Below are 24,188 nucleotides of genomic sequence, written 5' to 3'. Positions count from 1 at the left end.
AAACGACACGATAATTCCATTCACTCGACGTTCATTTTTTTTGATCTAGTGAAAATATGCACATGAGTCTGTCATGATTAGGGGGGGGGCGGTGGTTCGACTTTGGGAAATCGAACACGTTTTGAGAAAAATGTTACAAAATTTACAATATTTTTTTCTGCTACAAATCACTTCGGATTTATCGATTCGGAATGTCAAACTTGATAGGATTACATTTTTTCAGCATCCGAAGTTGTTTACAACGTCTTCTGAAGGGAGTTTGAAATTGCTGGAGGCTCCAGATCAGCTGGAAAACAGCCGTAATTGATTCGGAGGGTCAACTTTTAGTACATAAACTGAGTTTTAGATGTTACTTCTATATTTACCTTTTTTTTAAAAAACCAAAATGTCCCAGTAGCCTAATTCCGCCATTTAAAAAAATTTATCAAAAATTGAAAAATCGACTTCGGAAGCTGAAAATTTGGTTCTGAGGTCTTGCTCTTGTATTGGAGCCATTTCAACTCAATCGGAGTTGATGAGTTTTAATTAAAGGTTTCCTTGTAAAGAAATATACCTACCTACGTAGATGCAAATCTTTCAAAATATTTTCATCGAGAATTCGAGATTAGCTATCAAAAGTTATTACCTACCGAAATAGTTGATGAAATTTAAGTGATATTTAAATAATTTTAATCCGTTAAAAAACTGAATTATTGCAACATAAAATGTAAAATTTTATTAATTGCCTGCTCATCTAACTATAACGTTGATATTAATCACGTTTGCTATCTTCACATTTTTCAGGGTAATTAAATATTCAACCGATAATAAAGGTAATGTTTGTTTTGAAAAATTTTCAAAAAGAAAACTGATCACGCAGGTTTTTTTATTTATTTTTTTTATAATTACCTAATTTTGCACTCGAAGTCGAATATGAAATGTTCTTTCATCAGAATCAGAATACCAATTACCTTCTAGTCCTTAACCTAGGCTACTTATAAAGTATTGTCTTAGGCATCAACATGCAGTAATTAGAAAAAAAACTATCAACAATTGTGTGTATTCGTTATCGTGTCCCATCTTCACAGGTTATCTGATCCCATCTAATGAGCTCGACTCACTCTTCGGTACTTACCTATAGTTGTATAGCCACTAAAACTTCAGAATTAAACAGAAAATTAGTAATTTGGCCTGCATAATCTACTATCATTAATTTTTTTTCAAAAGTATAATTATCTTTTTACCATCTCACTACTACTTACTGATGGTGGCTTCAGTGTTTTTGTTTTTTATTATTACTATTTTTTTTTTACAAAGCTAAACTTTAACACAGTATTGGAGTTTATCACGTGAGTTGATCAAGCGTGGATTTTTTTTTTGCATTAAAATAGAAATTCTGCGAGAGTCTGAAAACCGGCTTTGGCCGTTGTGTAGCCTATGCACCGGTAATGCAACCAAGTGAGACTGCACGGAAAGATAAATTGAAACCGCAACAATTAGACTGGAGCAGGAATACTTCTGGTGTTGGCTGTTTGTTGCTGGTCTTGCAAACTCACACCACACTCACGTTGTCTGGTAACTCTTTCGATTTGTTGATCAGTTGAGTTCAGTGTCGCCGATGAATTAACCGAGTTAACATTTTCGTCTGTTATTATCACGTGTGCGCGAATTTTTCCGTAAAAAGTGATACATGAGGTAATTTCTTTTATTGCGGTTTTTTGTTTTTTTTTCATCAACTTACGGAAATTTTTTCATGGTGTGTTGGTTCGGAAATGATTTAGGATATCTATACTAGTGAAATTTTCCTGCTGGTCTGTAGATTATCTGTTAGATTTTTCACATGTTGCACTTCAAGTTTTTGTTTACCATCGGTTGCATCTGTGTATAAGTTTAAAATGTAAAGTTGGGTGAATTTCATCGATTTTTTTATTTATTTTAAAAATATTTTTCACCAAAAAGGTACCTACTGCATTAGGTCTGTACAGAAAATTTGTAAGTAGGCCTTATCCCTATGTAACTAGGCTTCCAAATTTAGGTACCTAATTCATGTAACAAAACGTAGCACTTGACAATGACCAATTTCGGAGAAATTGGCGTTTTTTTGAATAATTTTTTAAAAAAGAAGAAGAAAATGAAAAATATGTACTACAATTTTGAATTTTGAATTATGATTTTACCACAATTGTATCCTAAAAATCACGAAAAAATGGGTAAGTGAATACAATAATGAGTTTTTTGCTGATGGTGGAGTAATTATTGAAAAATTAGAGTATCACTACTATCTACCTAGCTCACAAAGCATGGGTAGATTGAAGATTAAAAATCTAGGGTCACACAGTTGTCGCAAAATAAATTCGTATCAATTGTTTATTAAAAAAAAAAAAAAAAAAAAAGATTTCTACGGAATCACATAGGTATGATTTCAAAATACAAAATTATTTTATTAGCCTCAATAATATTTGATTTTCAATTTAATTTTTCGTATTCTGCCATCTGCAAACCACATAATAAAAGATTAGGCCTGCTCCATGCAATGTTTATTAATTTTTTTTTTATTTACGACAAATTTTCTCGACATTTTATTCACTTGATTCATGTTTTTTTCCAGAATTTTATGAGAAATAATTATTAGTACTGAAATTGATTCAACGAGTCTTTTGATGAATTGAAATTTCTGAAAAATTATTGGAGGCTCCAAAGCGGCCAAAAACCATTTCCAGTAGAATTAATATGTTGAAATCAGGATATTATAAAGTAAATTTTAGCTTTGCAACATTCCTTACAAGGGAATAAAGACACAAAAATTTTTGAACCGTGCATTAGGAAATCGAAAGAAGACTCCGAAATATACCACGAGTCAAAATTTAACGCCCCGAAATTCATTTTTCAATTTTTGGAAAATTTTTATAAAAATTTAAATTTTGGCCAAAAATAGAAAAAAATCAAAATTTTAGCAAAGTGATCTAAAAAGTCGAAATTTGGTTTATATGCTATTTTCGACCTACCGAATCGATTGCTGATGGTTTAAACCGTTCTGGAGCCTCCAGCAGATTTTCGGCGTCTCCACTTTTCGAAAAAAATGCTGTAAGTCGGCTGAAAAGAAAATTTAGTGTCTATAAACTCGGATTTACCATCTTTGCAACTCTTTCGATCGATTTAAGAACTTGGTTTTGAAAATTTTTTTGTCGGTTCAAATCCAAAATTTTCTTTGACGATTTGTTCTTGAAAAAAATGGAAAAAAATCACCGTTTGTTAACACGTCAACGAAGAAAGCTGAAATTTGGGTTGTACCTCAGTTTCGATCTCCCAAGTCGATTGGTGACAGTTTTGAACAGTTCTGGGGCCTCCAGCGGATTTTCAAATTCTCCAGTTTTTGAAATAAACTATGTAAATCGCCTGAAAATGAAATTCATCAGCTCTTGCAAACTTGGATTTTCCGTATTTGCGACCGTTTCGATCGATTTAGGTACAAAGATTCAAAATATTTTTATGTCGGTTCAAATCCAAATTTTTTTTGGTAAGTAGGTAATGATACTTATTTTTGAAAACAATGAAAACATCAAAATTCACTGAAGGCTCCAGAACCATTCCAACCAATCGCCAATCGACTTGGGAAGTTGGAAATAGGGTATGAACAGAATTTCAGTTTTCTAGGTTAATTTGCTGATTTTTTTTTCTGTTTTTGTCTCAAATTTGAATTTACAAAAATTCGCTAAAACTCGAATAATGGATTTATGGTATATTTTGGGGTCATCTTTCGATTACTCTCTGTGCGGTTCAAAAATTTTTGTGACAGTTGAAATATGTACTTCCATTGTTAGGTAAAATTTTGCAGAAACGACGATTCAAAAATTTTCTGGAGGCTCCAGAACTGTTCAAAATAGTTAAGGGGGGGGGGGGGGGGTTAAAAATACGGATATACAAATTTCTGCAGCTTTCCATGTCAACTAGGTAAAATTTATATTTTTTTTCATTTTTTCGGCCAAGATTTAATTTTTAAAAATTTACCAAAAATAAAAAATAGTCGTAGCAGTACATAAGAGCCAAATTTTTGCACAGAAAACTTTGTGGGCTTTTTAAATACGATGCCGGTGTTTATTGATTGAAAAATTAAAATTTAGGAAGGTTAACGATTTTTTGGAAATTACTGGAGCCTCCAGTAAATTTAACTCGCCTGCAGCCGACTCGATAGCGTGTTGAAATCGAAGTCCAGAATAAATTTTGGATCTCCAGCTCTGTTTGGTTAAATTTTATGGAAATTTCGAGCATTGAAAAATCTGCTGGAGGCTCCAGTAATTTCAAAAAAGTCGCTGGAGGATCTAAAACGACTTGAAATTAGTTTACAGAATGAATTTCGATTCTCCAACATCATTTGATGGAATTTTGTGGAAACTTCAAGTTTTAAAAATCTACTGGAGGCTCCAAGAATTTTCAAAAAATCGCTGGAGGATTCGAAATCACTTCAATTTGCCAGCAGTTGACTTATTAGCGAGTTTAAGTGGGAATGCAACGTGAATTTCGGATTTACAACTTCTTTTGAAGAAATTTTGTGAAAATTTCAAGTTTCAAAAATCTGCTGGAGGCTCCAGAACATCTCAAAACTGTTTGAAACCGTTTCCAATCGATTTGGCAGGTCGAAAATAGCGTATATCTCAAATTTCAGCTTTCTTGGTCAATTTGGTAAAATTTTGATTTTTTTCACATTTTTTAGCATACAAGGCTGTCCTAAAAGTCATGTAACACATTGAATTGGTAAAATAGCCTGGAAATGCACTTTCTTGACCCTGGAGAGGGGTCAAATAGGATCGGAGGTTGAAACCTAGAAAAGGCACTTCTACATAGTACATCTTCTCATCGTGCTGTAAAAATTTTGGACCCTCCAAGTCGATTTGCAGGAGCTTCAGGCTTCCCTAAAAGTTGAAAAACACGTGAAATAGTCCAAAAATCCACTTTTTTGACCCAGGAAACGAGTCAAACGAGGTTGGAAGGTCAAAACCTGCAAAAAGCACCCAAGTGGCATCCTGCCATTGTATGATGAAAATTTGGGCACCCTAGGTGAATTTTAGGGGTAGGAGGGGTCAATAATAGTGGTAGAAATAAGATTTTTTCCACCTTACCACCTTAAATGGGATGGGGATGATCTAGGACGCTGAAATTTGGATATATTGATTGCAGGGGTGGTCGTGACCAATGGTATGATTTTGGACCCTTTTCATCCATTGGAAGCCAAAATATGTCCCTACCAAGAAATTGCCTTTCTGTAATTTTCAACTTTGACCCCTCCCCCTCCCCTTCAGGGGGTCAAATATGATTTCTGAGAAAACTATATTCCCCAAGTTTGACTTTATTTGGTCATAGAATGTGAGGCTGAAATTTATAAATATACATCTGTCGGGCCTACTGCAAGAATAGCTATCATTTTTTACAAAAATTTGGCTAAAAATGCACTGCATGGTTTTTCGATGTAGCTTTATTGAGGCTTCCATCACAAATTATTAAACTTACCAAAATCCCTACTTGTCTCTTAATTTTTCCACTTGAGCACCAAAGTGACCACTTTATGGTAGATCCATATTTAGGTATCTATCCCAATCCCTCTTTTATTTTTGGCGACCAAAATTGCTAAAGATTTTCACAATTTTTTACATCTAAATGAAGTCAATAAACGAGGTAGGTAGGTATTTAGAGTTACCTGTACAAACACAATTTTTCGACTCCTCATTTCCTCCTAATATGCTGGTTCTCCTATATAGGCAGATAATTGGAGATGAGCCTTTTTTTTTCTACACCAAGCTTATTACACTAACCTCAATATAAACACAAACTATCTCGCCTTTTTTTCCTATACCTACTTAATGACCGTTTATCAATGAAAATTCGGCCATTAAGAGCGGTGCCGTTTTAACGACTGTCATTATATGTATTGTAGGTAATAGTTTATGTGAAGAACTCTCCGAGTGATCACACGGTCTTGATTTTCCACGTTACAGTTTACGTGCTACCTTTTACAGATTCAAACATCTACTCGTATTTGCAGTTCAAGCCTAATGTATAATTTTGTATATGAAAAAAAGAGTTAATTATTACGCTGATTGTTTTCAACGGCGATTCATTTTTTTTTTCTCTTCTTCGTTAATGTTAAAAGAATAAGCAAACATAGCCAGCCATTGTTTCGAATCTCGTAATTATACTTAAACGGTACGCACTGGAACTGTTAAGAGGCTTTTACAAAGACATTTCCTACAACATGGTAAACAATACGAAATGTGTATGTTTTATGTAGTTTTTTTCAAAATCATGTACCTACCTGCGATGCAATAATCAAATAATACAGTACCTTATAATGAATTGCAATATAAACGTTGTCGAGTTAATGGCTGGGAAATTTGATATTTACTATTAGGTATAGTTAAACGTCTTGGAAACTAAATCAACGCCAGAAGGGCGAAGAACTGCAAATCATGGCGAATCCGTTTTATAAACCAATAGCTCGACGTACTTTGCATCGGTACATTTTTGATAGACGAAACGTTGTCTAACCCGTTTCTGTGAATTTTTTTTTACCTCGGTTATTTTATCTTCGTTGTAGGAGGTATAAACAAAAGATTAAATTTATTACTAACGGGTTAGCTATGTTCATCTTCATCATCGATGGATTTCACGTGCATGAATTTTTACCTGCAATTAAAATTGATAACGTTGAAACGCTGATGCAGAAAATCTTTGTAATCGTTTCGACGCATAAAGGTACATAGGTAAAGGTATAGGCAATGAAAATACATTATTGGAGAAATAAACAATATTTACGCATGACTGACGTAGGTCTAACCACAATGCACGTATTGTAATCATTTCACTGAGAAGGAAATAATGCTAAAATTTGCCAGTGTCAATGATCAACTCACACACCGGAGATGGATATGTTTCCTTGGTGTGGAAGGTGATTCGAAAATTTCGATTTTTATACCGCCCATTCTGGTGCTTTCATATCAAGATTTTGAAAATTTAAAAAAAAAAAAATTAATAGAAAATATTACAAAAAATATGATGAACTTGAGAATTTGAATAAAGCAACTCTAATATATGTACTGTTAATGTGGGATTTCTTTTCAATTTTTGCAAATCCTGACTTGGAACCTTTTCGAAATTTTGAACATTCGATTTTCAAAATTTCAATATATATAAAATCAGTTTTAAAAATCTGTAAATTTGTTTAAAATGTACATTAACAAAAAAAATGATGAAATTTCGATAAGATTTTCCAAAATTCAGCAAAAATATCAAAAAAAAAAAAAAAAATACTTGAAACCCCATTAAACACAAGTAGGTAAGTGAATTACTGAACATCACCAAAAAACGATGGAATTTAAATAGCATTTCATCACCTAGTTTTGAATTGGTACTTAATTATTTTCAGTACCTAATTATTCTAATGTGTGTGTTTTTTTTTTTTTTTTTTTTTTTTAACGATTTGAACCTTCTTAAAACGAAATTCTCTTTGAGTGCTCTTTTTCAGGGAGCTGCTTTGATCATATCTAACGAATGAAAGAATAAAATACCTACATTTGATCTTTGTGATTCGTTACAACTCTCATCATCACCTATAGGTACTTCTCCAATTAAGCTGGAGTCTTGAAAAATTCTACATAACGATTTCACGTTGCTAAATTTTCACATATGCGAATAATTTTTTGTACCAATTACTTTCATTTTCTTTCCACCCGAGCATATCGCAGAATTAAACTGCCAATTCGTTTAATAATTTATAACCATGAGATCTGAAAGTGGACGGTTATACCCATTGACATATGTAATTTGATTCCCATCACCACTCTGCTACTCTATAGATATAAATCTTTGAGACCTGAGAGTACATTTCGTGACCAAATGTATGCTGCTAGACGTTTGTCATCTGCAGAATGAAAATTTTTTATAGTTTATCGTTCTCATCGGCCTACATTTATGCACACTCCATTCATTAGGGAATCTCGTTCAACGATGACCTCATTAAGGAAGCGCGAAATATTCATTCTCAATTGTTATCGGATGCTAAGAGTTGGTATACTTGGCAGAGGCAGAGTAATACCTACAAGTCTCGCATTTGGCAGAATGGCAGTAAATGATAAAAGGCGTCTGTTCGCGTATCACGCAGAATGTCATATTTCAAACCGTTAGAAAAAAAGAAATGAAAGAACTCTTTCAATAATAAGAGTCCATCTTCGTAATGCTGTGTGTTGTGTGAAATAATGCACCAAACTCTATGTATCTGTACGTTCATAGATATAGGAATTGAAGATGAATACACGCGTCCAACCGCGTCCAAAGTATATTTCAGAGAACAGAGATACATGCTTGGATCAGTCTCATGTTTTGGTAATGATTTTTCACTTTCGTTTATCTCGTTGTTTCGATCGTTCTGACGTCGATTAATTGAAATTGAATAGGTATGGTCAATTACTAATTGACACGAGTTGCTCTAGTTGAAATGTTATACCTACCTGAAAGAAGATATAGGAGTAATGTTGGAGATCTTTAATTGCAAGTAATTTTGTAGACGATTGTTTGTGTTGGTGACTGATCAGGTAGATACATAGTTGATTGCAGTGATTTTTCAGACCATAAAAATAATCCAAAATTGTAAGCTCATTCTTTCACAATGTTTTCTCACCAATTACCTATAGATTATCTCATGTAATACAGCAATGAATCATCTTCCTGCAATGCTAATCTCAAATGAAACCAAATATATAATCGACTCTCCAGAAGCGAACACCCTACACTGGCGTTTAAGGAGCACCTCATCGAACACTCCACGTTGAAATTTATTACTCTTTTTTTACTGCTCTCTCTTCTACCTACTCGTACATTGCATTTCAATCGATAAACGCGAAGAGTTCAATTGCCGACAATAATAGCTGATTTACGATTTACATTGAAAGCGCACTGACCACCATGAACATGTAATCAAATGAGCGGAAAAAATGTAATAGCAATTTAACCAAATTCTAACGTTTTTTTAGACTCTCTGAGTAATTGTTGAAATTTATAAACGCCCACAAGATTCGTACAGAAGTATTGCGGATAGGATTGGAATAGGTGTAATTCCCAACCTTGGGATATTTTACGGTCTGCTTATCTGATGGTTGAATTTATAAACATTAGGATGTTCGGTGAAGCGCGTTTTTTTGCAGCACTTTTTAGTTATTTTACGTTTGCCAGCGCACATTGTAGGTAAATTCGAATTTGCGCGTTCGCAGATCGTTGTAGAGAGTCCGCGAGCCAATGCTACCGCGAATATATATAGGGACAGTGTTCAACTAGGCACGCATTTGGATACTGAATCTAATTTTATTCGTAGGAAATCCTAAACAAGCGATGTCTTTCATCACACGTCTCTTATTGCCGGACAGGAAGTATTGTTGAGGACGACTTTTGATGTTAATCGTGAGAACAACGTTGATGTGATTTGTAAAGTTCACGTATAGATGATATGTGATTTTACCAGGTACATTCAGAGATCTAGGAACATAAATTCATGTTTAATATCTAATGTAAAGCAGATAGCTACATAGGTTTGCTTGTTCTAATGCCCAAGCAAAGCAAGTAGGTATCACTCACAGCTTATTCATAACTTGAGTACATGATTCTGAATAGTTCGAGTTTCCCTCTTGAGTATACGTATGGTGAAGCGAAGTAGAACATTGCACAAGTAACGAAAATTCTTTTTGAAATCAAACTTATCTCGATTCGTTAACAGTGAATCAGAAATTGATGAATGAATACTCTGAGGTCAAAAGGAAGAAAGAGTTGCATCTAATTTGAAAATTGCAAACATTCGACTTGTCTCTCTGATTATAATATTATATTGATTTCGAACGTTAACAGGAATTTTCATTTCAGCTTATTCTTTCAATTTCATAATTTTTTTTAAATGGTAAAATTTCTTTTTATTTTTTAATTTTCCGTTTCCCATTTTATTAAAAAACAAAAAAAGATTATCAGTGTTGCTACAATTAAAACCAAAAAAAGGATTAATGATTTCTCAAATTTTCTGTTTTCAACTTTCCACTTTTTTTTTCTAGTTTATTCAAATTCAATTCAGTTAAAAATTATACAACTCGATCACTTTTACAATTTTTTTCTCATTTTAACGACGAAAATGCTTCATAAAATGAAATTTAATTTTTCAGGCATTAAAAAAATGAGAAAACTGAAACTTTCATAACAAGCCAAACTGAATAGGTAACAGAGTCAGAAACGGGTATCAACCTGTTTTTTTTCATTATCATATTTTTATCACTAAAAAATAAGTAGCATTATTATTGAGGTTGCAACTTTTGGAACTAAAAATACTGATAAGAGTGATAACAACTGAAATAGGGGTCTAATGCATTGGGTTATATGGGAGAATGCCGAATTATTGCATTTTTTTATAACTGAAAGAAGTAAAGACTTTTTTAAATGTAAGTACCTTTAGTAGAATTTCACGCTCTTTCATAAAATGTCAACAGAAAAATTCCACGTGAAATAATTTCGGAGATATTGAATTTCAAAGTTTGTGATTCAGTGATTACTGAGTAATCACTATGATCAGTTTAATTGATTTAGCGCTTTTTTATTTCTATATTCGTATTATTCGTGTATTTTCATGATTTTTAATTTGATTGTTAGTTAAATTTCAGTTTAAACTTTACAAAATCTTTAATGATGAAAGAAATTGATGTTAGTGAAAGTGATAGTGAATGCTTTTAGAGCTGTTATCTCTCTTACAAAACAACGAATATCAAATATCTATTCAAAATTATGTACTCCTGTTTCACACTGAAATATAAAACTCATTTTCACAGGTTGGGTATCAACTATTTTAAAATATTATTACTAAAATATAGAAAAGATGACGAAGAAATAGAATTTCAACATTCTTTGAAATTCAATATCTCTGAAAATATTGCACGTAGAATTTTTCTGTTGACATTTTATGAAAGGGCGTGAAATTCTACTAAAGATGCTTACATTTAAATAAGTCTTTACTTCTTTCAGTTATAAAATAATGCAATAATTCAAAATTTTGCTATATAATCCAATACATCAGACCCCTATTTCAACTGTTATCACTAATATCGACACTAGCGCTGCACCAGGGGTTGCAGCCTCAATTACTAATTAAAATTTTAAAACAATAGATAGGTAATTAGACAATTTTTATTCGTGCATGAGATTTTTCAAAAAAGTGAAACTTCTCGCGTGTAATTCGATCAAATTCTCATCACTCAAAACGATCCGAATAGGTGTGTAATTTCACATTACCATTTACCACTCGATAAGTACGTGTAAAGGAAAGTGTATTGAACCAAACTAATGAGTAATGAACCATCAAGCTTACTGTTTGTACCTTGGAATTATCTCGTAAAAGTGTAGGTATAATATCTTGCGGTTTAATTTATACACTCGCTGTAATTGAGATTGTGATAATGATAGGAAACAATCTAGGAATACACAATGCAGTATGTAATTTCAAAGTCAAGTGCGCAGATTATACCTGAATATATTATATAATCGATTACGGGGATCACATCGTTCGGTAGGTTTCCATAACACGTTCAATAGACGAGATCTGATTAAAACCAGTTACCTGCCGGCCGGTGTATTATTAATTTGTATACCAGACGAACGACGAACATAAACAGTTGCATCGTTGACAGTTCTTTATCTCTTTGATTCATTCATTCGTCTGATCTATCGCGAAAATGAAATTCTTTTGTCGTTCTAGTACCTTCGTGGAAGCTTTCTGTACCTCAAACTGTCAAAGGAAACTTGGAGAAGGGGTGCAGAAAAATGAGATCGGTTCGAAATTAGTCAATTCCCTAGGAAAAGTGCCACTTCAGATGAAAATCAATATCTTGAATTTTAAGATGAGCTGACAGCTTACTGTCACCCTCACCCCCATCCCCTTAACCCAGTACCAATTCACTCAGGTGATATTTTGTATGTTGCAGAATCCATCGACGGACAGTCCATTTGGTGGAATTGATTTTCAATTTGGAAAAATTGGGGCCTATAGTGGAACTTTTTCTGTGCCTAGGCCTAATCGTGATCTACGCAATGGGCAATTTTCATTATGGCTTGGCTCGTTTAAGTACTTATCAGTTCGAACCTATTTCCAGTTTGATTCCGATTATGAAACAATTAATATCAAATTCAAGAACTCATCGAGTTAAAAAATCATTACCCATACCATAGATATTATACTTTACATAATACATTACGAATTACATATCGTCCGGTACTCCACTTTTAGACCTGATTTGAACCGGTTCCGGTGCTAATTTGCTGCACAGTCGTAAACATCGCTCGTTGCATCGATGTCAGATGTTAATTTTAATAATACAAATATAATAACGTCGACGCTAATTATTTGTCTGAACTGAACCAAACGATCAAATATGCTCGCGTTTTATTTGCGATGAGCGACGCCGTAATTCGCGTATACATTTCATTCGACTCTCTGAAATCTTACAACCATGACATTGTGACCCCAAAAATATAGCACTATTCGACGCGTAAACGATAATTTTGCGTATTTGATCGATTTTTTTCTTCTCATCTACGATAGAAAAGTACCAGTCATCACGGAGTAATTTCAAATCAGATGCGTGGTGTTTTTTTTTCATTTTGCTTCTAAATTACCCATTGTAAAGTGGGTAATAATGTTGACGCGAGTCTATTGTTGTTAAACAAACTCGCCATATACCTATGTGAATTATGACCGTATAGGATAGTCGATTTTTCACCAATGTGTAAACTTTTTTCTCAGACGATTACTCTGGTTTTTTTTTCAGCTCCCAAACAGGAGTGGAATAATGCTTCTGTATGCGACAATAACTGGAAAATTACTACTGATTGTGACGCTACCTGTAATATGTCGAGCTGTGAAAGAATTAACCGGTACGTAGCTTATGTATACTCTTACTACACAGTAGTCTCGTCTCGTAAATCTCTCGAACGTGTTACCCGCCATCGCCATCGCCATCGCCGCATCTCGCCAGGTAATTAAATGCGTAGGTAACGAAGGAAGAAAAAAATCCACACCGTAGAAAACGTTTATCGACCTTAGCATCGTGCGACAACCGCAGTGACCGCTACGTTCCTTATTTCCGGTAATTGTACCAAAACGTATGGAACTTCCTTCCGTTGACACGAGCACATAGGTACAGCACTATACGTACTTCAGCAGAGTACTAGCGTATTTGATCAGATCGCCGATCGCAGAATCTATTTGATCATCGATTTATTCTACTTTTATCCATGTTCTACGCGGCCTACCAGTTATTCAGGTTATTCGACAATCTACGATGGTCGATGGTTTGTTGTCTTTGGAAGAAAAAAAAAAGATTTGTTTTTCGATCCCTTTTTCTTATTCTCTCTATCTACTTCTCGAAGCTCGATATACTTGGAAGTCACGCTTAATGCTCATTTAGTAGATCATGACATATACGAAAACCAGAACTGCACGTGATCTTTGAATACGATTGTACCTAGACCGTGAACTTGACTTGTGCTGTAGAAGATAACGTGCTGACGCTGTGCCCGAGCCGCGTGTTCGAATGATGTATGATTTCTGACGACTTATGGTCTTATGTATACGAATAGAATAGTTTATGGTTTGAACACGAACCGTTCAAATGTCTTTGTCGAGTGTTTTTTTGGAATTTAATTGCTCTCTATGTTTTTTTTTTGATTTGTAGGCGAGTAAGATCACAATATGATGGAGTGGAAACAAGTTTCGGTGGATTGGGATTCGATTTGCAAGAGGGAGAGGTTCGCAGAAGAGAGATTTGCAATTGTTCGTTTGATTTTAGTCGAATTTGCAGGACATAAATATTTTCGATTGGAGAGTTGGCTTAGGATATTTTCTCTCTCATTCAAAATCTGATCGTGTGTGAATTAATTAAAATGTGCCTCCATTATGAAATCAATGCGTCATGTTTTCTATTCTGAAAAGAATCGAAACATCAAGCTCCAGTTCAGAATAATTTTCGAGAAGTTACGATCGAATTTAAGAAAATTTGTAATAAACTGTATTATTATTCTGATCATTTCAAACTCGTAAATTTAGCTTTACAGTCTTTTCCTACAAACGATGTTAAGCGATCCTAATGATTTCCAAACGTTCGTGATACCTCTCCACCTATCTAATTCTATAAAGATATAGGGATTAAGAAGACAAAGAATCTTAGATTTTTTGCTAACCACCAGAAATGATTAATGATGCCTCATTTATCAGAATTTTTCCAACTGAAATTTATTTAATCTCTTCAGCGTGAAAAAAGCGACGAAAATTTCTGCGAAATGCTCCCCAGGGGTCTACGAACAATGAAAAAAATTGGGTCACATCGGTCAATGCAAGTTCGGGAGGTTCCTTTGATAGTATCCGTGTTGATCGTGTGCATTATATGAATATAGGTAGGTACTCGTATGAGACTGAGTGAAGATACGTCGAACTGTATACAGTCGACGTTGACGCTGGAAAATAAAATGATTAACGGGCGCCCGTTAGAGCCTGAATTAATTAAATAATACGGAATAAAATATACCGTAGGTGCTTGCGATGTGGATTGTTTTAATAGGTATTATTTTTCTTTGTCTAAAATGCCAAATAGTTGATATCTGATGAAGTGATGTTGAGTCAATGAAGTATGGGTTAGGTAGGTAAAGGTATAGATTTGATGTTTAGTTGATTTTTTTTCTTCTTCAATAGACTTCTCATGGATCTTGTCAGAGGTAACTTCTTAAAATTAGCAAATGACAATTGCCAACTTTAATTGGGAAGATACCTACACGTTTTGTGCACGAGTTAACGTAGGCTAAGTATATGTGGTAATCGTAATTTTCTCTGTGTGTAAAAATAGAACATCTTTCGTGCAATGGCCTTCTCCTTGAATTTCAATTTATTTTTCAATTTTTTTTTACGATTTTTACAGAATGAATAATGTTGGAAGTGGGTTTAGAATAACTCACAACTCGATTTTTAACTGATCAAATCAATTTTCAGGTCTTCGGTGAAAATTTTTAAGTTCTGGAATAATCGGAAATCGAGCAGGAGGTTCCAAGAATGACCAGAAATGGTGGAATTCAAATTTGAGGCGTTGGTTTTAAACAAAACAAAGTCATTCGTGTAGAAAATTTTTGATTTTTTAAATTTTCTCTCATAAATATTTCGATAAAAAAAAAAAAAAAAAAAAAAAAAAACGTACTTGAGGGTTGAAGTGCTAACCTGGAAATATCCTAAATGCGAATAAATCCTTCAAACAGATCGAGGAAAAGGCACAATTCGATTTTCAGCTGCCCAAATTAATCTTCGCATCTTCTGGAGAAATTTAAAATCGGTGGCTTCAGAATGACTCAAAATGGCGAAATTCGGATTTGAGGGGCTGATTCTAGAAGTGACAAAGCTATTCGGCAGATTGTCAAACAATTGCATTTTTTTCCAAGATTGTCAATAAAATTGTGTTTTTTTTACCGCGATTGTCAAAAAATCATGCTTTTCTACCGCAGAGTTCCAAAAAAAGACCGGTTTTTTGCCAAAATTGTTAAAAAAGTTTTTTTGACAAAATTGTCAGAATAAGTTCAGTTTTTTGCCAAAATTGTCAAAAATGCAGTTTTTTTCACCAAAATTGTCAGAATAAGTTCAGTTTTTTGCCAAAATTGCCATAAAATGCAGTTATTCTAGGAATTTTTCAGATAATTTTGAAAAAAAAAACTGAATTTTCCTGATTGACAAATAAGTAAGCACAACTTGTTGTCAATCCCATCAAAAATGTAGGAATTCTTTTATAACGTCGGCAAAAAACAGCATTTTTTGGCAATTTTGGCAAAAAAAACTGCATTTTATGGCAATTTTGGGAAAAACTGTATTTTTGTGGAAATTTTGACAATAGGTAATGCATTTTTAGCAATCCTGCCAAAAAACTGCATTTACAACAATTATGGCAAAAAAAACTGAATTTATCAAAAAAATAGAAATTCTTTCATAACGTAGCAAAAAACAACATTTTTTGGCAATTTTGGAGAATAACTGCTTTTTTTGGAAATTTTAATATAATGCTGAATTTTTTTTGGCAATTTTAGTAAAAAACTTGCATTTTATAGCAATTTTGACAAAAAACTGTATTTCATGGCAATTGTGGCAAAAAACTGCATTTTTTGGAAATTTTGGCAAAAAAACTGCTGCATTTATTAAAAAAATAGGAATTCTTTCATAACGTCGGTAAAAACCTGCATATTTGGCAATTTGGCAAAAAACTCCAGTTTATGGCAATTTTGAAGAATATCTGCATTTTTTTTGGCAATTTTAGCAAAAAAATTGAAAAAATGCATTTTATGGCAATTTTGACAAAAAACTGTATTTCATGGCAATTATGGCAAAAAACTGCATTTTTTGGCAATTTTGGCAAAAAAAACTGCATTTATTAAAAAAACAGGAATTATTTTATAACGTTAGTAAAAAACAACGTTTTTTGGCAATTTTGGCAAAAAACTGCATTTTATGGCAATTTTGACAAAAAACTGCATTCGCGACCAATTTGGTAAAAAACTACATTTTACATATACCACAATTTTGGCAGGAAATTTTTTGATTTTTTGAATTTTTTCCTCATATTTGATAAAAAAAAAACTCACTTGAGATGTCTTTCTGGAAATCGTGCCAAACATGGAAAAACTCGTCAAATTGGTCCAGAATAAACCACAACTCGATTTTTAGCTGCCCAAATTAATTTTTACGTCTTCTAGAGAAATTTTAAAATTCTGAAGAAATCGAAAACCGCGCTGTAGGCTCTAGAATGGCTGGAAATTACGAAATTGGGATGGGGGAGGGCTGGTTTTACATTAGTAAAGACTAGGGCTAGGATTTTTATGCAAATGCTTGTCTGAATGCGCTGTAGCAGATACCGCATAACAATGTTTCTTTTGCGATTCATGGGTTTTTAAGCCGATTTACAAAATTTTTTAGCGCATAATTTTGCTTTTTTAGACCATAAACGCATAAAACTGCTTATTTTCAGCAAAAAAATGGCCAATAACCGCTTTTTCAGCGCTTTTCAAGTACTTTAGAGCATATTTCGAAGAAAATGACAAAAAATCGTTGTAAAAGCTCAAATTTTTGTGGTTTTTTCAACAAAAAAAAAAATGTTTTTCAAACTATTTTAGTTCTAAAAAAAATTAAACATTTTGATCTATGATTTCGCAAACGAACGTTTGAATTTTGAATTACCCAGCTTTTATTTACCCAGATTTTGTAATCTGTTACTTGTAAGTACGTTTAATGTTTTTGTTCAAAAATTAAATTCAAAATAAATGATTTTCGATATTTTTCTGATTTAAATAATTCAGTTTAAACTTGAAAGGAAACTCAATAGGATTTCCGCATTCTGCTTAAAAATACCTGCATTTTGATATGCCGCATGATGCACTTACAAACCGCTTATTTTCGCTTTTTTAGATTTTTTAGGGCATAATTTTGCTTTTTTTGGCCAATTTAACTGCTTTTTATAAGCGCTTAAAACTGTTTTTTTAGCGCATAAAAATCCTAGCCCTAGTAAAGACCATTCGCAGAAATTTCAAGAGCATTTTCATTCGAACAGAAAATTTTTGATTTTTTGAATTTTCTTAGATCAGTGGTGGAAAAAATCCTACCTTGAGATGTCCGTCTGGAAATTGGGCAAAATATGGATAAACTCGCGGAATGGGTCCACAATAGGCTAGAACTCGATTTTTAGCTGCCAAAATTAATTTTTGCACCTTTTGAAGGAATTTCAAAATTCTGGAAGTGTTGAAAATCGTGCTGGAAGATTCAAAATGGCCAGAAATGGTGAAATTCGCTTCGAGAGAGTTGAAATCAGTTTCAGTACAAATTTCTGTCACTTTAAAATAAAATTTAAAAAATTTGAAAAAAATGCGTAGTCAATTTTGGATTTTTAAAAATTCGCCAGAAATCGAATTTAGAAATTTAGACCATACTTTTTTCAAAAATCGCGATCTCGACGTCTTGATCTCGATCAAATCGGAGGGGAAGGTTTCGAGAAATTCCCTCGTTAGTTGAGGTTGTTTTAAAATAAGACCTGCAACAACGTTCGCAATTCGCACGTGAACGAATAAATTGATATTTCTTTTTGAAAAATACACGAATAAATTGAAAAAAAAACTCTTCGTAGAAAAAACTCGTTTGACCCAAACGCACATTGAAAAATTTGAGTGAAAAGACCAAGTACGTAACGCGAGTTCTTCATCATTACCTACCTACTTCTTTTTATTCTTCTCTATCGAGAACGAAGCAAATAAAAACAAAATTGTCCCTATTATTCAATTAGGTACCTACAAAACAAATTACCCAATTATACCCGAAGGTAAAAAAATCACATCACATCAAAAGAGTTGTTAAGCAGATATTTTTGTACTATATTCTAAACCGTAATTCCCATTCCCTTTTAACTAGATGCCATCAGCTGATGTTATTTCATGGCAATTTTTTATCTGGGTATTTATTTCAACGTCAAGCTACTTAGATACTTGCTAGTATTGTTATTATTTTTATTGCATTAATGACGTCCTAAACGAAAGTTTGAAAGAGAATCGTGAAAATAAATTCAGTATATTTTATCATTTGAAAATGAGAGAAAGTATTATAGATAAACTAGAGAGCTACTTAGGTATTTATAAAAATGAATTTTCAATTTGATTAACCTACATTTTTTTTTTTTACCATTCCTACGTTAATAGAATAGTTACGTTATGTAACCAACATGACGATATGAAAAGTAAAAATCGTCATTAAACAAAATCATTTATAAAGAAAACATGAAAAGTACATGAAACAAATAGATATTATATGAATTTCGCGAATTCGCGTACATAAAAAAATTATTAGAAAAAGTACATTGACGAACCAACGAATTGAAAAGGAATGGAAAAAAAAGACAAAATTTTAGCGAGTACATAAACAAAAAACAAAAAACCGAGCGCGGCCAAATATTATTGAGAAAATTCGCGAATGCCTCGAAAAATTGGAAAATTTATCAGATAAGTTTGGAATCACAATTTTGGCCGTTGCAGTTATGATGGAGGTGGTGATGGTAACCATCATGATGACATAATGATAATAACACGATGTTTTGTTTTATTTTATAGAAATTCTACAGTTACGAGCCGAACCAGATTTCAGGGCTGTGAAATTATACTGGGAGTACCCAAAACATGGAGGTAATTTTTACGGATTTCAAATACATTATTGCGAATTACAAGCTTGGGGACCGAATAGATGTAGAACGAAGGTAACCTATTCATCGATTATATACCAATAGCATTTATTTTGCTCGATTTTTCTACACATCCAGTTTTTTTCTTCAGGAAGTTGACAAGACGTCCGGACTGGAATCACTCGTTAGTAAAAAATTTCAAATGTATTCTGTAATAATTGGTTCACTTAGAATGGCTACAAATTACTCATTTGAAGTAAGACCACTAGAGTCGAGACACGAGTCACAAAATGCCAAAGAATATGGGAAAACTTTAATAGTGCCTACGAAAGGATGTAGGTCTATAAATAATACCTATCGATTTTAAAAAAAGCTCACGTGAGAATTTTTAATAATGATACTTGGATTGATTTTTAGTTTCAGCAAAAGCCAGTCTATGTTTACCGGACGTGAGCGAGGTGGAAGTATCCACTGGGCCTTATTTCGGCGGTAGAATTGCTGTAGAGAGTTCCAACGGAGCAAAATCCGAAAGCTGTTCGGTAGGAGGCGATGCGAGCAGTGCTAGAGATACTTATACGTTGAGAATAGAGCATAAATATTGCGGCAGTATGGTCAACAGAACTACTGTTTCAACTTTCATTCTAGTTCAAGAAACATTACCTATATTAACGCATAGTACTCGTAGGTTTTTAGTATTATGCACATTCCAGCCAGAAACTCTAACCGTTAGAGCTGGGTAAGAGTTGCACACCAAACTACGTAACGTAAAACGAATAGATTTAAAACTAAAATCATATTTTAGGATCAATTTACCTCATACTGGCTTAGGTAATCATATGGGAGCAACTTCAGCCATGCCGGTTAAAAACGATTACACGTTCACTAATGAAATTTTAGGCAACGATGTACAAGCTGCTTCACTAATGCAAGTTAACGACGCTGGTCACCATTCTAGAAGTTTCAAAGGTAATAAAACCGATGCGTATTAGAAAAATTATTTATTAAGAATTAAAAACAGGAAAAAAAAACGCGAAATTTTTCTCATAAAAAACGAACCATTTAACGAAATACACAGTTAGGTACAAGGATTTACTCGATTTCCAAATTATCTATATCTTGAAACAGAGTTTCGTTTACTTTAACCACTTCTCCGCCTTCTTCTTCGAGGAATTTCAAATCAGATTCGTTCAAAGTGTTATCCTTCATGAATAACTCTCTACCAGTTAATTTCTTCACTTTCTCGGTTACTTCGGCGACTTTCAGTACGCCACGTTCGGCGTCGAAACTAGTTTTCCAGCTGATAAACGTTTCTTTGGTAACTATCGTACCTTCGAATTTCTTTCGTTCTAAATCAGCCTCGATTTGTTTCTTTTTCTCGTGTTCTAAAGCAGCCTCTTTCTTGTTATTGTCTTCGTAATCATTGAGCCATTCTTGAGCGGCGGCTATCAACGTGTATACCATCACAGTTCCCAAGTTTTTAGTAGCTAGGTCGTCTAAGTGGTCTTTTAAACGGTCTACTTCGGAGTCTGGTAGGTTTCCCCATTTTTCGATCGATAAAATAGGCTCTTCGTCGGGATACTTTTCAGGTAGCTTGCAGGTTAGCACGATTGATGGAGGTTTTTCGGTGTGATTACCTTCCATATCGGAGTATTTAATGGAAACCTCGAATTCGTGAGGTGCATCTGATATGATGTTTAGTTCGTCACAGTATATCGATTCTAATACGATTAGTTCGTTGGATTGTTCTTCTTCGTAATCCATAACGGTGCACTTTTGTTAGTAACGCGAAAATTAATCGAATATACGCGCGGAATTACTCAAAGCGTCATATTTTTCGAATTTCTCAAATTTTTAAACACGTTTACTCGGATTTTGTGTGATAAAAATTATCAGTGTTTTTGTTTCGAAGTGCCTCCGTAGTGAAATGCCTCAAATAGCCTCAATATTTTTGAAACGTTTGTGACGTTGTTATCTCGAAGTGCCTCGTAGAATACTCGTAGAATAAGAAACGATCAGCTGATGTTTGTTTTTAATTTTTAATTTTTTTTATGTCATGTCGTATTGTCTACTAAAGTTTGAATTTGAACTTTGAAGTTTGAACCCAACCCACTGAACCTAGTCAAAGTCAAGCAACTCAAACAGCAGACCAGTCCATCAAAATAAATTTGTATGAAATGAGAGCTGGTTAAGTTGAGTCTTGACTTAGACGTCTTTGAGTGGTTGTTAAGTTTTCGAGTCTCTTTCTCTCTTTCTCTTCTCTCGTCAAGTTATCTCAAAAATCAAAATTCAAAATCAAAAATGGAGCCCCTCGACTCTCGAGTCTTCGTCTCTCTCTCTTTGACCTTCAAGTTTCGACTTTGAATCCAAATCGGCAAATCCAAACAAAAATTTGTTTTCCGTATTCAACTTGCTAAACTTGCAAACCGCTGCAAATTTTCAAATCTGAAATTAAATTTTGGGCACCTCGTCCTCATCTAGTCTAGCACCTGCTTTTTAGTTTTTACTCATTTTAGAATTATTTAGATTGTACCTAAAATGGAAAGCATAATCCAAAAATTTTTGAAAATGACCAGAGGCCGCGCCGGGTCTCAGCACCTTTGATTGATCGAGGGAACGTTTCAAATTTCAATTAATCAACCTCAACTGCAAGTTTACTGTTCACTAAGCTCGACTTTTAAATCATGACTTCCTTCGAATTCGAAAGTCGAAACAAAAATATGTATTTGAATTTTTTATTTTTGCAGAACATTCAGATCCTCATTATTTATTAATTTCGGCTCTTTTTCTAACGAGCATCATCGGCATTGCCCTTACAATTTGGTGGATGGTTCCTCTGAAAAGAAGTATTTCCTTCAGAAGTAGAAAATCCAGTAAGTGAATTTTCAACAAATACTAATTATTCACTTTGTAAGATTGTTCAAAATCAAAAACTCTCTCATTATTAATTTCAATTTCAGATTTATCAATATTTTCAAGTGATTCGTCAGCCTACGAAAATTACTCCAATTCTATGCGCGATAATGTTTCAATCACCGATATAGATTTTGGGAATATTTTAGAAGAAAATAATTACGCAGTGTCCGAAGGATGTAGAAATGAAGTCTTCAATCCTGCACTAAGTACTCTCAGCAATGAAACGAATTCCTCCAGCAGTCAAATTACTGTATCGATTGAGGAACAAAGTCAATCTGAAGCTTAATTTTTTATCATTGCCATAATTTATTTTTTAATTTTGTATTTAAAAAAAAAACCTAAAACAAGAAAAAAAAGTAACGTAATATATTGCATTTTTTCATTATTTACTATAAAAACAACTTTCTCCAGTACAATCGTAACGATAAAAGTTCATTTTTTCTTTGCAATTTCGGATGGTACACGTTGAAATCAACAGATTCTAATCGTTTCAAGTAACTTTTTACAGCAACCGATGGTAGAAGAATTCGTCGACATGCTTTATCTAGATCTTTTTGAATTTTTTCGACCTGAAAAATCCATAATTATAATCAATATCGATGGAGTATTCGTAATTGAATTCAACAGTGATTGATTACTTACAGATTCTATGTGCAAGTGAGCTTCGGTGGCAATGTCGAAGAACATATCTTTGATATTTGTATCCATCTTGTTCCTTAAAATATCTTCCTCGGAAACTTTATATTTAACTAACATGTCTTCAGGTATCGAAACAATATTTTTTTGAGAATTATACATCGTACTTCGTAATAAATTAGCTATGCCTTGAGCTCTACCTAAATGTGACGCGGCGTGGTCTGCGTCGACTTTTTTGATATCTAAAATTACAAAAAGAAATTAAATAATATAAACATTTGTGTTTTAATTGAAATAAATAATGGTATATTACCTGCTAATTCTAATAACAGGAGATATATAGGAGAATTGGCTAAATCGGCATATTCTTCAACCTTTTTCATACTTGAGAAACGGAATGACGACAGCTGATTTCGTCTAGCATCTATTAATCGTTTTAAATACAACTTCGATAAATTGCTATTACCTATTACCTGAAAAACACATTTGAAAAATACGATAACTTGGAGCTATGTTGACACATTGATTATCAATTTTCATCAATTTGAATACACCGATGGGCAAAATTTCAAATACCTATTTACTTTTGACAATTCGATGCAAACGGGATGCTCTGGAATTTTACCAGCGAACATTTTATCAATGGTATCGTCCCAAAATTGAAACCTCATGAGACCTATGACATTTTCAGATACGTGATCTTGAACCTTAGCGATTTCTACGTTGAATGCTCGTAATGCTATTCCTGCTGATATCAGATGGTTTGGCAGCAATAAAGTACACAGGAAGTTTTCGTAGTCGCATTTACTGTAAAGAATGATCACTTATTAGAGCACTTGTGTATTTTTAAAATCATAAATAAGGAAAGAATTGACTTACTTCACTAAATTCAAACAGTAATCTAGACTAGAGGTTTTTGTGTTTACACGCCGAATGTTGAAGGACTCTGATTTATATAAACTTTTGGCTTTTACGAAGTTGACATTACGTAATAAAAAGGATACCATCGTGCTGAATTTATTAAATAATAATACTATTTAGTTTAAATAAATGAAGGAAATTTTGAAAAGTCTCCAAAAAAATCGAAAAATGTAAAAAGTGATAACAAAAATTTTCCGGCAATAAATTTTATTGGGTTTGGGCTTGGAAGTTTCGATTTGTTTGGGTTTGATTAGATTAGACTCTCAAACGTGATTGGTCCATTTTCGTTATGACGTCATTTCGATATTTTTATCATGATTTTATTTTTGTTTTTTTTTCTGGAGTCTGGCGAACTTTTCAGTTTTCAGTTTTCACGTCTTTTGATTCGAAAATGTTGAGTATTTTGCTCTGTAAAGGTCTATTTTTATGTGTTTTTGATCGAATTCGTCGATTCCTTTTCTATTTCAAGTTCAAAAGCTCCGCGTC

General features: G+C 33.4%; 3 protein-coding genes across 5 annotated transcripts; 1 reads left to right on the top strand and 2 right to left on the bottom strand.

Annotated features, from left to right (window-relative positions):
- The first annotated feature begins 1,468 nt into the window (after positions 1-1,468).
- On the top strand, positions 1,469-22,512 carry LOC135848380 (uncharacterized). Of its 3 annotated transcripts, none has more exons than XM_065368310.1 (8): positions 1,469-1,674; positions 12,819-12,924; positions 19,165-19,307; positions 19,384-19,567; positions 19,650-19,968; positions 20,035-20,198; positions 21,977-22,102; positions 22,190-22,512. In XM_065368310.1, the coding sequence occupies exons 2-8, from the start codon at positions 12,840-12,842 to the stop codon at positions 22,429-22,431; spliced, it is 1,263 nt and encodes a 420-aa protein (XP_065224382.1). In that variant the 5' UTR covers positions 1,469-1,674; positions 12,819-12,839; the 3' UTR covers positions 22,432-22,512. The 3 variants fall into 3 exon arrangements, with proteins under 3 accessions (XP_065224382.1, XP_065224510.1, XP_065224446.1); XM_065368438.1 differs by lacking the exon at positions 1,469-1,674 and adding an exon at positions 11,353-11,393; XM_065368374.1 differs by lacking the exons at positions 1,469-1,674; positions 12,819-12,924 and adding an exon at positions 18,118-18,686.
- LOC135848668 (RWD domain-containing protein 1) lies at positions 20,216-21,135 on the bottom strand. Its single transcript, XM_065368664.1, has one exon. It carries the CDS (start codon positions 20,991-20,993, stop codon positions 20,322-20,324), a length of 672 nt encoding a protein of 223 aa, XP_065224736.1. The 5' UTR covers positions 20,994-21,135; the 3' UTR covers positions 20,216-20,321.
- On the bottom strand, positions 22,508-23,904 carry sicily (NADH dehydrogenase (ubiquinone) complex I, assembly factor 6 homolog sicily). Its single transcript, XM_065368549.1, has 5 exons — positions 23,661-23,904; positions 23,366-23,588; positions 23,095-23,254; positions 22,788-23,023; positions 22,508-22,714 (listed from the first exon to the last, which is right to left on the bottom strand). The coding sequence occupies exons 1-5, from the start codon at positions 23,786-23,788 to the stop codon at positions 22,535-22,537; spliced, it is 927 nt and encodes a 308-aa protein (XP_065224621.1). The 5' UTR covers positions 23,789-23,904; the 3' UTR covers positions 22,508-22,534.
- Between the last annotated feature and the right edge of the window lie 284 nt (positions 23,905-24,188).

This window comes from Planococcus citri, chromosome 1, assembly GCF_950023065.1.
Source record: "Planococcus citri chromosome 1, ihPlaCitr1.1, whole genome shotgun sequence".
NCBI classification, from domain to species: Eukaryota; Metazoa; Arthropoda; class Insecta; order Hemiptera; family Pseudococcidae; genus Planococcus; species Planococcus citri.
Note: the sequence above shows the minus strand (reverse complement) of the source record. Positions and strands in the feature narration are given on the sequence as shown.